Below are 15742 nucleotides of genomic sequence, written 5' to 3' on the forward strand. Positions count from 1 at the left end.
TAATTATCTGGATTTTACTTTTGACAATTTCATTGGATTGTTAGGTTCTACGAAGCTCATCCTGCAGTTGCTGTCATAGCAATAAGTCTGTAAGCTCCACTCAGGAGCAGGCATATTTCACGTAAACAATATTATACTGGTGAAAGTCTGTCATCGCTCATTCCTGATCATGGTTTTGACGAGTATCGGTATACGCAGTAATATCAGACAATAATCTAGATATTTTAATCAAATCTGCAAATTCATTTGAAGAACCAAATTAGCCAGAGATCAATTATCATCATGATCATTATTATATCTTCTCTGTATTAAAGGAATAGTTCACCCAAAAATTAAAATTATCCCATAATTTACTCACGCATAACCTGATATTGCGGTTCAACATGTTCCTGGGTCAACACTTTTGTTGATCCTGGAACAACATTCAAATCAACCAATCAGGTTTCAGGGACAAGTTTACAGGTTATGTCAAGTTTAGGCTTAAAATCATGAATTGGTGCTTCTACATCAGTGTTATTCATCTATCATTTCCCTCCGATTTTTGGGATAACTTATGGGTAGGGTTAGGTTTAGGGGTAGGAATAGGGTTAAGATTAAATTTTCAGACTAGAATGTTGTTCCAGGATCAACAAAATATGTTGACCCAGGAACGCATCTAACTCAGCAATATCAGGACGTGCTTATATGACTTTCTTCTTTCAGCCGAACATAATCAGAGTTACATTAAATTATATCCTGGTTCTTCCCAGCTTTGTAATGACACTGAATATTGAGTTTTTGAAGCTCCAAAAAGCACATCCATCCATCATAAAAGTAATACATAACTGACTCCAGTGGGTTTAAAAAATGCCTTCTGCAGCGAAGCGATGGGTTTTTGTAAGAAAAATATCTATATTTTAAACTTTATAAACCATAATCACTGGCTTCCAGCAATGGCCATGCATGCAAAAACCCATCAATTTGCTTTAAAAGGCATTTGTAATGCGAGGTGAACTCAAAAACAAAGGAGAGCTGAATCCAAATGCAGTTATTTTATTAAACAAAACAAACACGGGGCTAGGCACCCAAACAAAACATTCGTGTAAGGACAAGTCTCAACAAGAGACACAAGAACCACTGGGGTTTAAATACTAGAGGGGTAATAGGCAAACAAGACACCTGGAAATGATCACAGAACTAATCAACTAGAAAAATGACAAGGACTACAAAAATGGCAGACAGGACAGGAAATGGTAAAATGTACACTAAAATTCCAATTAACAAAACATGAAACACGAGGCCAGGGAATACGTAATAGGGAGGGAATACGTAAGGAATACGTTAAGGAGTGGATTATAGACGCTCCCAAAAAACAAAAAACAACAAACAAGAGTCCAGGAGGGTAGTGGAGGGGAGGCGGCTCAGGGGGAGAGATGGAGGGCCGGGCCAGTGTGGTGGTACTGGAGAATGAGGAGGATCAGAGAGCCAGGGTGATGCAGGCAGAGCAGGGTTCCAGGGTGGAGATGGCATAGTAGGGGGCCAGGGCTGAGCCGAAGACCACCAAGGTGGAGCAGGTGGAGCAGGTGACCACCACAGTGGAGCAGATGAAGCTGGTGACCACCACGGTCGATTAGGTGGAGCTAGAGACCACCATGGTGGAGCAGATGAAACAGGTGACCACCACGGCAGATCATGCAGAACTGGAGACCACCGTGGCAGCTTCAGCAGTACTAAAACAGAGAACACAGAGAGGTTAGAAAACAGGAAGCACAGGGGTTTCAGAGAAGGCCTCCTTGGCCAATTCAGGAAAGGTTGAGAGTTCAAGGACGGGCCCTAGGCCATGACAGGGCAGGCTGAGAGTTCATGGATGACCTCCGTGGTTGTGTCAGGGCAGACAGAAAGTTCATGGGCAACCTCCATGGTTGTGTCAGGGCAAACAGAAAGTTCAGGAATGACCTCCGTGATCATGTCAAGGCAGACAGAGAATTCAGGGGCAGTGTCAGGGCACAAAAGAGTTCAAAGACGACCTCTTTGGTCATGCCAGGGCAGACAGAGAATTCAGGAACAACCTCTGTGGTCATGTCAGAGCAGACATAGAGAGTCAGGGATGAACTCTGTGGTCATTACTGAGTCAATAGTGAGCACAGCTGCCTCGGGAGGAACTGTAGTGGCCGCAGCCTCAGAAGGAGTTTAGTGGTCCCACCACCGCTTCGGGAGGAGTTGTAGCGGTTGTCACTGCCTGAAGCAGTGTGTGTGGCCCAAACACACAAGACACGGCAGATCAGGCGGAACTGAAGACCACCATGGCGGCTTCGGCAGTACTAAAACAGAGAACACAGAGAGGTTAGAAAACAAGAAGCACAGAGGGTTCAGAGAGGGCCCCTTGGCCAATACAGGACAGGTTGAGAGTTCAAGGATGGCTTCCTTGGCCATGAAAGGGCAGGCTGAGACTTCATGGATGACTTCCGTGGTTGTGTCAGGGCACACACAAAGTTCAAAGATGATCTCTGTGGTCATGCCAGGGCAGACAAATTTCAGGAACAACCTTTGTGGTCATGTCAGAGCAGACAGAGAGTTCAGGGATGACCTCTGTGGTCGTTACTGAGTCAAAAGAGAGCACAGGTGATTTATAATCGGCCTCCTTGGCCATATCAGAACAGGCAGAAGGTCAGGACCGGTCATCGTTGCCTCGAGAGGATCAGTTGCGGCCACTGCAGCCACCTCAGGAGGAGCTGTAGTGGTCGCCGCCACTGTTTTGGGAAAAGCTGTAGCGGTTTTCACAGCCTGAAGGAGTGTGTGCGGCCCAAACACACAAGATGGTCATAGCTATTACAGACAATGCAGATGACTCTGGGACCACTGGACTTGAGGATGCTAAGACCACTGGACTTGAGGACACTGAGACGACCGGACTTGGCAGCATTGGGATCCTTGCTGGGCCAGGCTCCACTGCCACTGGAGCTTGAGGTCCATAGCCTGTTTTTAGGGGAAGGCTCCTCCTCTACCACCCCCACAGTGTACAATGAACCACTTAGAAGATTGGTACCTCTGCCCCAGTCAAGGCCCAGTCAAGTGCTCAACCAGTGAGAGCAGAGATCATAAATGCTACCTTGGCTTCATAAATGGAATAAACGTGTAGCTGTTGAGCGAGAATTAACTCACACTGTAACAGGAATCCATTGCAGCATGCTGGAGTACTGTCAGACTTGTCCGGTAGCTAGAGAAAAGGTTAATGCCAAAGGGAAGCGAGGCTAGTCTCGCGTAGCCAGACCTTCAGACTGACGGCAGAAGGTCTGGACTCTATCGCAGCTTTCATTGGCCAAGGTTACATTAAAAATGTAAAGATGTCCCTACAATAACAGACCGGTGTGCATCTAATAAATTATTTATTCAAGAACATTGTGCAAGTTTACTGCAACAATGGAACCCCGAACTTCACAAACTTTTGAAAATCCAGTGGCACACATTGTCACAATTGTAAACACGACAGCGTTCTTCTTCCATGAGTGCATTTGGAGTCACGGCATTTGTTTCCAGGCGGACCATTAAAAAACGCGACACACAAGTCTCCCGGACATCCTGTAGAATTCAACCAACCAGATGACGACTTTGAAAATCCTGAATTGTTTCCAGTTGTGTGTTCCATATGCATCAGACGTTCAGCCAACGATCCGTGGGCGTGAAATCAGAGGCAGAGAGTAAAGCGAGGCAGACGGACTGAGGCTAGCTATAGCTGAAAGGCTAGCTGTGCTAGGGGGCTCAGAGTGAGACTGGACTGTTTGCAAGGACTTGAATAGTTCTTTTGTTAATAAGGTGAGTTTGCACAACTGTTGACGATTTGAAGAGAGCATAGTCGCTTGGGAGGATACTTCCGTTTGTAGTTTGAGAATATCTGCAGAATCAATGGTTTTCTGTGATGATCCAAGTTTTATGTGATGAAGAGGCTTGAGTGTTAGGCTCCATGTGCAGTTTATTAGTTGCCGAGATCAGAATTACAAAGAATGAGCAAATAAAGGCAGCAGAATGGTGGCATGCCATTGGGAACACAGCGAAACAAACAATAAAACAGTTCCAATCACACACTGCAGAGAGAAAAAAGTCCAGGCACGAGAAATCAATCCAAGGGAGTCCGTCAGAGCAAACGTGAAAACAGGCACGAGTCGATACACCGGCAACCAGTCCGAATAATCCAAATCAGGGAAAGAGGCAAAAATCAAATCCAACCCCCCCCCAAAAAAAACAAAAAAAAAAAACAAGTGAGCTCAGCATTTATTAACCCACTGAAGTTGTATAGATAACTTTTATGATGGATGGATGGATGGATGCGCTTTTTGAAGCTTAAAAAACTTGGGCACTATTCAATGCCATTACAAATCTGGGAAGAGCCAGGATATTATTTAATATAACTCTGATTGTGTTCGGCTGGAGGGTGAGTAAATTATGGGATGATTTTCATTTTTGGGTGAACTATTCCTCTCAGCAAAGTCAGAAGAACAGACATCCGATATCAGCAAGCCATAACACAAAAGATTATTCACAGCCATAGAGTGTTTCTGATTGGATAAAAATCATGGGCCGCTTCTCAGAACGTTTTATGTGGTATTGTTACAGATAGAGGGACATGTGGGATTTCTCATGACACTGTTCACTGTTTTCTGTGAGTTAGTAAGCATTTTATGCATTGTATTAAAACAAATTGCTTACAGCATCTTACAACATTGTGAACTTTATAATCCTCTTTCTGAGGTTCATGTATAACAGAGATATCTCATCAAACACACAGAGAGAGACTAAAAAGATAAAGACCTATGCAAGACAGACTAGGTGAGTTTATGATTCAAATTCAAGTATTTTCTTCCCCATGTAAATTATGTAACATGAGTTTAATTAACAATTGAACATGCAGTATACAACCTATGAGGTAAATCTAACATTTTCTCTTTTTAGCATAGATTCATTTATTTTTCTAAGCAGGTTATTTGGTTGAAATGCTGCAGTTCAATAAATATACGTATATAAAACATTTGTCAAGAATTTGAGACAAAAAATAGACAAAAACAAAAACAAACAAACAAAAAAACAAGCAATGTGACATGGCCATGAACTTTTTTTACATACCTTGTCTAACCCCATTTGAACATATCGGCTCAAAGACTGAATGCCATTAAGATTTTCAAGTTTGAGATTAGCACCCATAATACCATCAAATTATATTCAAATCTAAAACGTCAAGCCTGGAAAATCAGGTGTGTTTCCTTCCCCTCTAATGGTATGGTCATTCATGATCTGTGTTCCCTGTATCACATAAAAATATTGCACTTTGATCATGATATGTGATAGAAAAACAGTGAGCTGCAGCTATCCCTAATATCAATCTCATGCCTTGTGGTTAGAGGTGCTCTTGGATTATAATTGTTGTGAATTACTGTGCGCTTTGTGCACTTCACTCGCAATCGTATACGTTTGTTTTGGCAGGGCATTTGTTAAACTTCACTACAAGGTGCATCAGTGAATATCAAAGGTTTTAACCAGGATTTACAAAGGTGGTATGACACTTACACGAGTTGTGGTTCATTGTTATCTAGGTATCAAAAGCATATTTCATGAATCCTCTTTAGCTTGAAAATGTCCAGCTGAAGAAGCTGAAATCTTTTTGTCACAACTCTGTCTGTTCAAAAAAGCTGGTATAAGGATCCATATTTCTTCGGGCAATCCAGAGTTGAATGTCTTTGAGCACTTGGCCCAGAGACCCAGAGTGATATAGTCTCATTGAATAAGGGCACCAGAGGTGTGTGGATGAACGCCATATGACAGTCTTCTTTTTTTTTTTTTTTTTAAATAAGGAAAAATCTCATATTATTAGATGTAAGAACATTTTTTTTCCTGTACAGCTCAGTATATACATTCCAAATGTGCATATTATTGCAACAATAAGAAATGAGGTTGCATATTTTAAGAATACATATATTGCGTTGGATACCTCAAGACATCTAAATGAAACAGACGCTGATTGTGTATACGGATAAACAACACAAAACTATGTTGACACTGATGTTAAACAGGAACAAACTGTGTTTTGTGCAAAATTCTGATGTGCCTCTGCCTTCATTTGGAATGCCATAGGAATTCATTAACCCATATGGTGAGCACCAAGGTCATGGGTAATTTTATTTTCCCTCAAACTACACACACTTCCAAGTATGTGGATGTAAGGCTGAGAGATGCTGTTTAAAGGTGTGCTTTTTTACACAAAGAAATTAATAGTGTTTGTTAATATTAAAAGTGATATACACTCATATAAGATGAAGATATATCAGTGGTCTAAAACATTTTTTTTTTTCTACATTATGGAGCGTTATGGTGGTTGACATATTAAGATCATATGACCAGCCCAATTATGGGATCCTTTTGCTTGCAGAATTAATCATGTCAGACTGCGAATAGGGCATTTCTGCAGTGACACCAATAACCGAAAATTCCTGTATCCATCCTGCAACTACTTTCATATCTCTCAGTGCTTCACTTTGTGCTTCAGTTCATATTCTAGTGCTTTTGTGTGTGTGCAGGTGTGTATACATTTCCCTCAACACTCTCCAGCAGCAATCAACTCGCCTGGTCTAGCTAGTCTGTCCCTTCTGTTTTGCTCCTCCTCGTCCTCTTCATACAAAGTATGATGGATGCTCAGCAGCGGGTGTGAGGGGTTTCGACTAAAAGGCCCGGACTGGCTCTCAGGCTCTGCCCCCTGGTTGAGAGGATCTTTGACCTTTGGGGAGTCTGGAGGAGGCATGCTGGCCGTTCCACCATTCATATACGATGTTGTGGAGAGAGTGGCTGTGGAGAAGGCAGTGGTGGTGGACAATGGAGGAGACTCTTTCTTCTCTAAAGGGACAAAAAGTTCGATATAGATTTATTGGTAACACCAATATAAAATGATACATGTTTTATGTCTGATACTAAAATGCTATACCATTTTGCCTAAATAAATAATAATAATAATAATAATAAACTAAAATCAATTGTTTTAAATCCTACAAGTAATTTAGGCATCACAACATTATAATGTACTATAAAAACTTATAAATTAATTTTGAGATTTGAACAGAACATTTAACAGTGTTACTAAATTATTACTGTTTTTGAAGATTAAATTTAAGTAAGCTTAAAGGTGCTAAAGAGGATGTTTTGTTTTATACATTTTTGCAATATTACTTGAAACTGTCTTTACTAACTGATAAAAGACTATTTATTAGGTGCACTGAAAGGAATAATATTAATATACATCATCTGTGCACGAGGTAGGGCCTTAAAAACATCAGCCAATCGTTTACGCGATCATCGCGTAAACGATTGGCCCTCTGGCTTGTCAATCACTGCCATGACATTCCTTGTGAGAGACGTGCGCGGCTGCGCGCTCCAGTAACTTTCCATACTCCACAGGTGCCGCATGCAATGTTTTTGTCAGGAGACAGGAGTAACAACTGCAGATTATGAGTTACCTGCGGTGAGTCCGACATAATGAATCCACTAACACGACACAGCGAATGCCGGTGGTAAACACTCGTGTTCCAATACTCGTGCATGAGTTTTGGGAGGCGTTCCCTCAAAATGAGCTGTAAAGGGGGGGGGTTGTTCTTACACATGCGCTCATTTCAGAAACTCACTAACAGTCTTTGGTTTCTCAGTCGACGAAAAGATCCTCTTTAGCACCTTTAAGTGGGTGAGTTGGATGACGGCGAAAGTAATGTACAAATAGTGAAAATGTAAAAATGGGAAAATTACGGCACTTTATTGCATGCGCAATATTGCAGTCCTAACCTAAAATTCATTTTTGCACTTCTGGTTCAATAGTCCCAAATCAATGTTTTTTTTCTGAATGCCTGAAATAAGATATTTCAAAGCTTTTATATGTCTTGGAAGAAGGCACTTGCTAACACATGGCTAAATGGGACTACAGAGGTTATCAGGGACATTAAAAGTCATCAGAAAAAAAAAGAAAAAGTCTGCTTTTACAGCCTTGTGTTCATTATTAGCATTTTTGCAAACCTATTCTAACTCAAACCTGAAAATGCTTCTTTTTTTTAAAATAAAGAATAAAGTGTTTGTGATGTTGAAGTCATGCGATTGTGGTATAAGTTCGTTTTATAGCCTAATTTGAACCTTTTTTTCTGCCAATTGTATTTAGGCTTCAAAATTCATTAAAGTTGTGTTCATTTATGAAGATTACCTTGATGTATATGTATAAGAATTATAAACTTGAGTTGGTCACAAAGCTTTTTTGCAGCATTAATGAGGGAACCAGAGTAATGCTAACTTCCACGTTGGCCTACAATCCCTGCAACACTATTAAATAACCCATATCAATATAATAAATTAAAAAAACTCTAGCTATGGTAGATATGGTATTGATATACTATGTATCTCTAGAGGCAATTCAAGCATACCAGTAAGAGAAGAGGAGACGTGGACAACTGTATGTGGACCCTCAATATATACATTACTGAGAGAGTGCTCAACAGGGGGAGGTTCAGGGTTGACTGTGTCTGCTTTCGCTTTCTGGATGGTTAGCATGTAGGGATGAACATCCAACGAGAGGTTAAGAGTGTGCTTCCTCTCTATATTGTTTGATTCTGTAGCTGAAGAGTAAAATGAGAAACATGATCAGAGGACAATTTTGACTACATTTGCTATGCTAACTTAAACCAGGTTTTACTTTGGCATTACCTATGCTTGTAGGAGGATGTTGTGTGCTCTTGCTGTCCAGAAGTGGAGCCATAATGCTATCTGGTACATTCTTCCTTCGGACTGGTTTAGGTTTATCTGCCTTTATACTATTATCCAGTCTGGTTAGAGTCAAGGGTTCCTGTATAAAAACAAAGAAATTTAAGGTACATTTCACTAACAGATGGACCATACTACAAGCTATTCATTCACTAAATATGAATGAGAACCTCAAGTCAAGTCTTACTTTAAAAGACTGTGGCAAAGGGTTAGATGAGGGGATCCACTTGATCTTCTTGCGGGGTCTTTTGATTACTGAGGGCTCTCCTCCCAGCTCTCCCACACCGAGCACTGAGGGGTCCATATTGGGGTCAATAGTCTGGATACCAGAGTCTCTCATAGTCGGAGTGGCATCGTGGTTGGATTGAGCCAATGCTGCCAGCAGCTGCCGCACCACATTATCATACATGAGGTCACTTTCATTCGTGATAAAGTCCAGTCTGTTGAGAGACTTAATGTGGTCTCTGTTCTCATTACAGAACATGGCCAGAATGTTAATATCACAAAACTGTGACTTTTGCCAGCGCCGACGTGTTTTAATGCCAACTTTGTGCAGCTTGTCGAAAACGAAATTGGACTTACGTACCACAAACAAATGCAGCAAGTTCACAAGGATAATGAGGTTCATAGTACACAGCAAAGCGATGTCCACTGCGGCCATAATGCGCTGGAGCTGCACGGCAGGTAGCTTGCAGTTGACGTTCAGTCGCAGTTCAGGGATGCTGCTAGTGTCCGGCGGCTCGCCAAGCGCGCAAGTGAACTCGTTCTGCTTCTGACGGGCGTAGTAGGTGCTCAGGTACGTTATGGGTAATGAGCTGAGGCAGATGATGGCTAAATGTCGCGCCAGGTATATCTTAGCCAGAAAGTTACTCTGCCCTCTGCGCTCAAGATACTTCTCGAACAGGTTCTGCTCGGGGCTCTTCTCCTTCTCAGCATTCTCAATGATCTCCCGTCGCTCACGTTCTGTAATCCCTGGCCCCTTGGACTGGATCTGCTTCTCAATCTTAGGCGCTCTACCCTCGGCCGCCCTGTGGTAGCAGTTGTCGATCTCTTGAAGGAGGAAGTTGAGCTCAGATGTGAGGCGAGTGGAGGCCAGGAACTCCCATCCAAGGGCAGGTATGTACATGATGCCTGCGAAGGCCAGCAGAGCGTAAGGCAGAAACTTGTGCTCGAACAGGGAAGGTCGAAGTTCAGGGTCGACACCAGGAACAGCATCCCGAAGCTCTGTCCAGCAGTAACCTCTGGCATACAGGGCCTGGTCTCGTGTGAAGTTGTGTGGGGTGTAGCAATATATAGATTCCTCTAAAAGAGAAGTTAGAAAATCATAAAAACTCCACTTCACAAAATAATCAGGATTTTTGCATAGCAATCAATTAGATACCACCAGTTAAGGCCTGTTCACATCAAGAATATAACTATAAATACAAAGTTTAAATAATCGTTCTAATTCTAAGATAATAGCGGCGTCCACACCACAACTATAATGATAACGACAGAGGGTTGGAATCACTTACAAAGCAGTTTTTTCCAGTTGATGGCTATCATCATTGGCAGCACAGGCCAATTGAATGATGAATCAGTGATAAAAACAAATGCTACATTTGTCTGTGCCAGCTGGACAACGATAGAGGTAATTCTTTCACAGCTGCTGTAACTCCTATAGACGCCTCCACCTTACTCTATGTGGATTCTACTCAGTAGATTACACTCCTGCGCAGAATCAATAATGTCAGTTAAATGGTTAGTTCACCCAAAAATAAAAATAATGTCATTTATTACTCCCCCTCATGCCATTCCACACAGGTAAGACCTTCGTTAATCTTCGGAACGCTTCATTAAGCTTCGGAGCGTTACGAATCTTTTGTGTCGAATCAGCGGTTCGGAGCACCAAAGTCACGTGATTTCAGCAGTTTGGCGGTTTGACACGTGATCCGAATCGACACAAAAGATTCATAACGCTCTGAAGCTTAATGAAGCAGTGTTTTGAAATTGGCCATCACTATGTAAGTCGTTATTTTGTTTTTTTGGGGGCACCAAAAATATTCTTGTCACTTTGTAATATTAATATTGAACCACTGTACTCACATGAACTCATTTAAATATATTTTTAGTACATTAATGGATCTTGAGAGAGGATATGTCATTGCTGGCTATGCAGGCCTCACTGAGCCATCGGATTTTAACAAAAATATCTTAATTTGTGTTCCGAAGATGAACAAAGGTCTTACGGGTGTGGAACGGCATGAGGGTGAGTAATAAATGACATTATTTTCATTTTTGGGTGAACTAACCCTTTAAGCAAGATAAGGTCATAAGCTAATTTCTGTAAAGCAAGTATATGTTATATTTGGTGTGTCTAGCTGGGAATAAACTCTTTATGGTTACAGGATCTACTTTTTCTTTCAGTGCTTTCAAGTTTCAGTTTCTATATATTGTCCTTGCATTTTATACTACAAACAGCCTCAGCCAACACGACAATGAGGATTTGACCTTCACTAATCCTCTTTTCTGATATAAGTGTTCATATTAAAAAAAATGTGCAATGTAGTAGCCCTCAAATTGCTCGAAAAGGCATTTTAGCTGCAGTCTCACAGGAGTTCCAATTACAACCTTCCTAAGCATAAATGTTTGTATATCTCCAACAGTTACTCAAATCTAAACTATACTGCATATTTCTGCCCAGCAGGGTTCTCAATGTTCAGTCACAGCCAGTTGGTGCTGCTATGCAGTAAGACTGACTCAGCATTTAGTGTAAACCCCCTCCTACCACCACAACCTCTCTTTATCTCCCTCTCTCTCTCTTTTCCTACTTGATCACCCCACAATATCTCTAGAAAAAATCTTTTAACCACTCCTCTGCTGAATACTCGTGGACAACAGGAGTATAGAAAGTCCTATAGAGCTGTTAATAACAGGTCAACTTTAAAAACTTGGCAGAAATCTGGCACTGTCACCAGTGCCATTCAAGTTGCGTAAATCCAAAAATATTTCTGATTTAGAGTTTTATACCATATCACAAATTTTTCAAGTTTTGCATAAAAAATACTAGATGGAACCACCAAGATGTGAATAAAAGTCCCAATATGTGCGAAAAGAAGCACGTAAACTTTTAAGGAGACACATTTACCAAATAAATCCTTATAAGTGCATCAGAAAGTCATGTGACTAATGAATAATTTGCTCAGATTATAGTCTACTATCACCATTTTGCTGCTCATTTGCATAAAGTTGAGCTCTGCTGTTGCTTATGTGTTCAGAAATCAGCAACTCTTATTGAAAACTCTTTGTCGCTGCATATTGTAAGGTGTTCATCAGGTACGTTTGTCTAACACCACTCACCTGCAAAGTTCCGTGTGAAAACTAATGTGACCAGCAGTATAGGGATGATCACAGTTCCTATGGTGACGACCCGGTCAAAGGGCAACTCTAGTTTGAGTTGCACCATGAGACCTGCGAGAACCCCGCCTTTCTCATCCTGTGTGGAACCTGGCAGGATCAACTCCTTCAGCTTCTCACCCGCAAGCAGAGCCGTGGCCATGTCCAAGTTCTGCTCGAAGATGTTCTGCATTCGGTCCCAGCAGCCTGCTCGCCACTAACCTCACAACACTCCTGATGGGACTTGAAGCTCCTCCTCCTCCTCCTAACCCGTCAGCCAAAGGACTGGCTGAGGGCTTTTCCCTGCAACGATATAATGAGTTATATGTAAGAGGTGTTGACTTGAAGGATGAAAGTGGATCTTCTAAGAGTCACAAAGGAAGCTTTGTGATCAGCCTGAGTTGATGGGTTATTGATGACTGATCTTGTCAGAGGTAGATTGAAGAGATCAGTTGATTTGTTGTTGTCGCTTATATTGACAGCTGGGATGAATTTGTCATCGTATCTATTCCACTTCTGCAAAACCTGTAAATTAACAATAGAGTTCATTCAGAATTGGAGTTAACAGATACAAGTTGACAAGAAACAATAAAGCTACTAAACCAAAATTAAAAATACATTTAAAATACTTTTAATTCAGTTGATTTGAATTCTTGATGATGGCGATGACGTATTATCCATAACCATAAAAGAAATCTATAACCATAAAAGCAGACTGCATTTGTTTCTGCACATTCAGACTCTATGAAAGTGCATATTCCTTTAATTCAGTAACCAATGGAGTGTGTCCCTCTGCAGAGTCCTTTGAGAGCGTGTACTAGTGACAAGGACACAAGGACAAAAAGACGTCCCTACTAAAGGCTTAATCATTCAAGACAGTCCAGACTAGAGTACAAAGATGCTCTGTTGGTCTTTAACTCATTGGAAAGTTTTATTGCATACTTCTGAACTACAGATGGAAGCTTGATATATTGCAGCATGTCTTTGCCCATGGTATAAAAACACAGGCAAGAAAATAGCTGTTGTACATTTTGAAATCAATATATCTCGCTTTGAGCTGAAGAAATCAATAAGGAGCAGCTTTCTAACAAATGGAAAGAACAACAAAAACAGCAGGAACTCCAAGTTTGTAAGTTAACTTTATGTATTTATTTTTGGGATGAAGTCAGTTTTTCATATGAATGAATGCATTAAACATGTTTTATGTTAATGTAAAATGTATATTAATACAGACTTGTATTCATATATTTAATAAATGTAAAAAACCAATAAAATGTCTAAATATGCAAAAATATAGATAAATATCCAACCCGCAAAATAAATAAATGTATTAAATATAGGCATCCTTCAGTCTCAGGAGACCATGGATCAAGCCGGATGAGGATAACCGATATCTAGTAGCAGTTTTCAGTATCCTCTCTCGTATGTTACTTTGGCCTAGTTATGGATAATATTATAGTTCCTCCCTGAGACACTTGAGGAAAAAAGACGAAAAACTCCTTTTCACAGCAGGTTTGATAAAACTCAGACAAGTTGATAGTGATTAGGAATGTGTCATGCAAACTTAAAGTAACAGCATGAAGTAGTAGGTTATCTACATAAAACAGCCTCAGATATAATCTATTTTTATCGATTATGGTGTAATGACACCGCCCGACATATTGACATTCTAACAATGTTTAGGAGCATTAAAGGTCATGTGGTGCACATCACTTACGCTCAGTCGAGGAGCTGTCCATCACCGGATCATCAGGCTATCCGGCATCATCACTGGCTAGAAAGACATATAGCGGCTTAAGACATAGATATGATCAAATACATGATACGGCATGAGTTAAAGAGAGACGGAGAGGACTAGGCTGCATTGACTCTCATCGTCATGATGTCACATACCTGTCAGATTACTCGATATTATTGAGGAACACGCAGTGTCTGAATCCCATTCTCAAATCAACAACGTCAGGACAGATCACCTCACAACGACCACCAGATCCCAAACAAAACAATGGACGCGGATGTAGTGACTTGTGCTTTATTGCTGAGCATCCCCGGCGTCTGAAGAGTTAATCTGCAGTGCGGGCGAGCCGTTTCAGCGTGTATCCGGGCACACACGCCGGTTTGTTCCGCCTCTCGCCATCCCTCGCGCCCTCCCCATAACAAACCTCACACACTTCTCCAGTTTATACGATCATCTTCACACAGACCTTCAAGGAATTCCATTGTCACCGTTTGTTATGCCTTAAACAAGACTATCTTTAGTAGGATATGAGAGTGTGGAAACGTATGGATACGATAAAATAGGCTTAACCGAAAGGCGACAAAAACCATCAGATATATAATAGTATATAAGTTAAATAGGCCTATAATATGTAATATAATAATCAACTTTTTCCTGTATCTACTGTATGTTGCTGTGCATAGAAAACTACAACAGTCCTGGCATTACAGTTTCTATTCTATTCTATTATTTTATGTTCACTGTTAGTGTAGGGTGAAATTTAGAAAGATGTTTTGGTTATTGTGAAGTAGCTTTTTTTTTTTTTTTTTTTTGCCATATTATACTTTTTATTTTAAAGGCTAACAAAATATATATTATTTAGGCCTATTATTTTTTAATATTTATGGGGGAAAATAATTATGTTAAAAAAAAAAAAATACATTTAAGGAGTAAAAGAAATTTGTTTAAAAAATCTATAGTGGCATTTTACCTCATACTCGTGTTCCCATATGCAAATACTTTTGATATAGGCTACTATAGCAAGACATTTACATAAGTAGGCTTACATTAGTTATGTAGTGTTTATTAATCCCTTTGGTCTATCATAACATCTGAACTAAATGTAAAAAAATAAAATAAATAAATAAATATTAACTAAATTAAAGGGATAGTTCAACCAAAAATTACAATTTTGACATGATTTACTCACCATACAAGAAAGTCATACAGGTTTAGAATAACATGAGCGTGAGTAAATGAAGAATTTTCATTTTTGGGTGTACTATCCCTTTAACTGTGTCTAACTGTGTTAGTAAATATATATGTCATGATCACCAGTTGGAGTGCCCTGGTTGGTCACTAGAGGGCACTCCAACCCGGACTGTTCCTCACCACACTTTTGGACTGCAATCCCCATAACCCACTTCCCGGACTCATTATCCCATTCATTGCACCCAGCTGTTTTGTGTTTCATCATTAGTGTCTGTCTATTTATACCTTGTTTGTTTCTGCTTTTGTTATTGTGGTTTCATTTACGGTCACCGGTTCTGTTTGTGTTTCTCTGGTTTTTGTATGGACTGTTCTATGGAGTTTGACCCTTGCATGTTTCTGGATTACGGTTTTGGATTACCCCATTAAAGCTGCATATGGATCTTACCTTCTTGTCTCTGTGCCATCCGTGACAATATATATTTTGATCTCTATTTTTCTGTATTTAAGACTCAGGCTGCACCTGAGCTAAAACATGAACAAACACACTGAGCTGTTATGTCACTATCTCAAATAATTACTATTCACATTTCACATAACCAATCCTCAGAATTTTATTTATCTACAATAACATCACAAGATGCATATATTTATACAAAAATAAAATCTAACAAAGTAAACATG

The 15742-nt window shown here is 40.3% G+C and overlaps 1 protein-coding gene across 1 annotated transcript; it reads right to left on the reverse strand.

Annotated features, from left to right (window-relative positions):
- Positions 1-1022: 1022 nt before the first annotated feature.
- panx2 (pannexin 2) lies at positions 1023-14991 on the reverse strand. Its single transcript, XM_048169073.1, has 7 exons — positions 14026-14991; positions 13850-13906; positions 12097-12657; positions 8945-10059; positions 8701-8839; positions 8421-8612; positions 1023-6858 (listed from the first exon to the last, which is right to left on the reverse strand). Exons 3-7 carry the CDS (start codon positions 12323-12325, stop codon positions 6563-6565), a joined length of 1971 nt encoding a protein of 656 aa, XP_048025030.1. The 5' UTR covers positions 12326-12657; positions 13850-13906; positions 14026-14991; the 3' UTR covers positions 1023-6562.
- Positions 14992-15742: the final 751 nt, after the last annotated feature.

Source organism: Megalobrama amblycephala, linkage group LG19 (genome assembly GCF_018812025.1).
Source record: "Megalobrama amblycephala isolate DHTTF-2021 linkage group LG19, ASM1881202v1, whole genome shotgun sequence".
Taxonomy (NCBI): domain Eukaryota; kingdom Metazoa; phylum Chordata; class Actinopteri; order Cypriniformes; family Xenocyprididae; genus Megalobrama; species Megalobrama amblycephala.

Bases quoted from the DNA above. Each gene is read 5' to 3' on its own strand.
- panx2 (XM_048169073.1), bottom strand. From the start codon at position 12,325: ATGCAGAACATCTTCGAGCAGAACTTGGACATGGCCACGGCTCTGCTT. The intron at 10,060-12,096 runs GTGAGTGGTGTT...CTTCTCTTTTAG, and splicing joins TTTCACACGGAACTTTGCAG to AGGAATCTATATATTGCTAC. The intron at 6,859-8,420 runs GTATGCTTGAAT...TTGTCCCTTTAG, and splicing joins CGTCTCCTCTTCTCTTACTG to AGAAGAAAGAGTCTCCTCCA.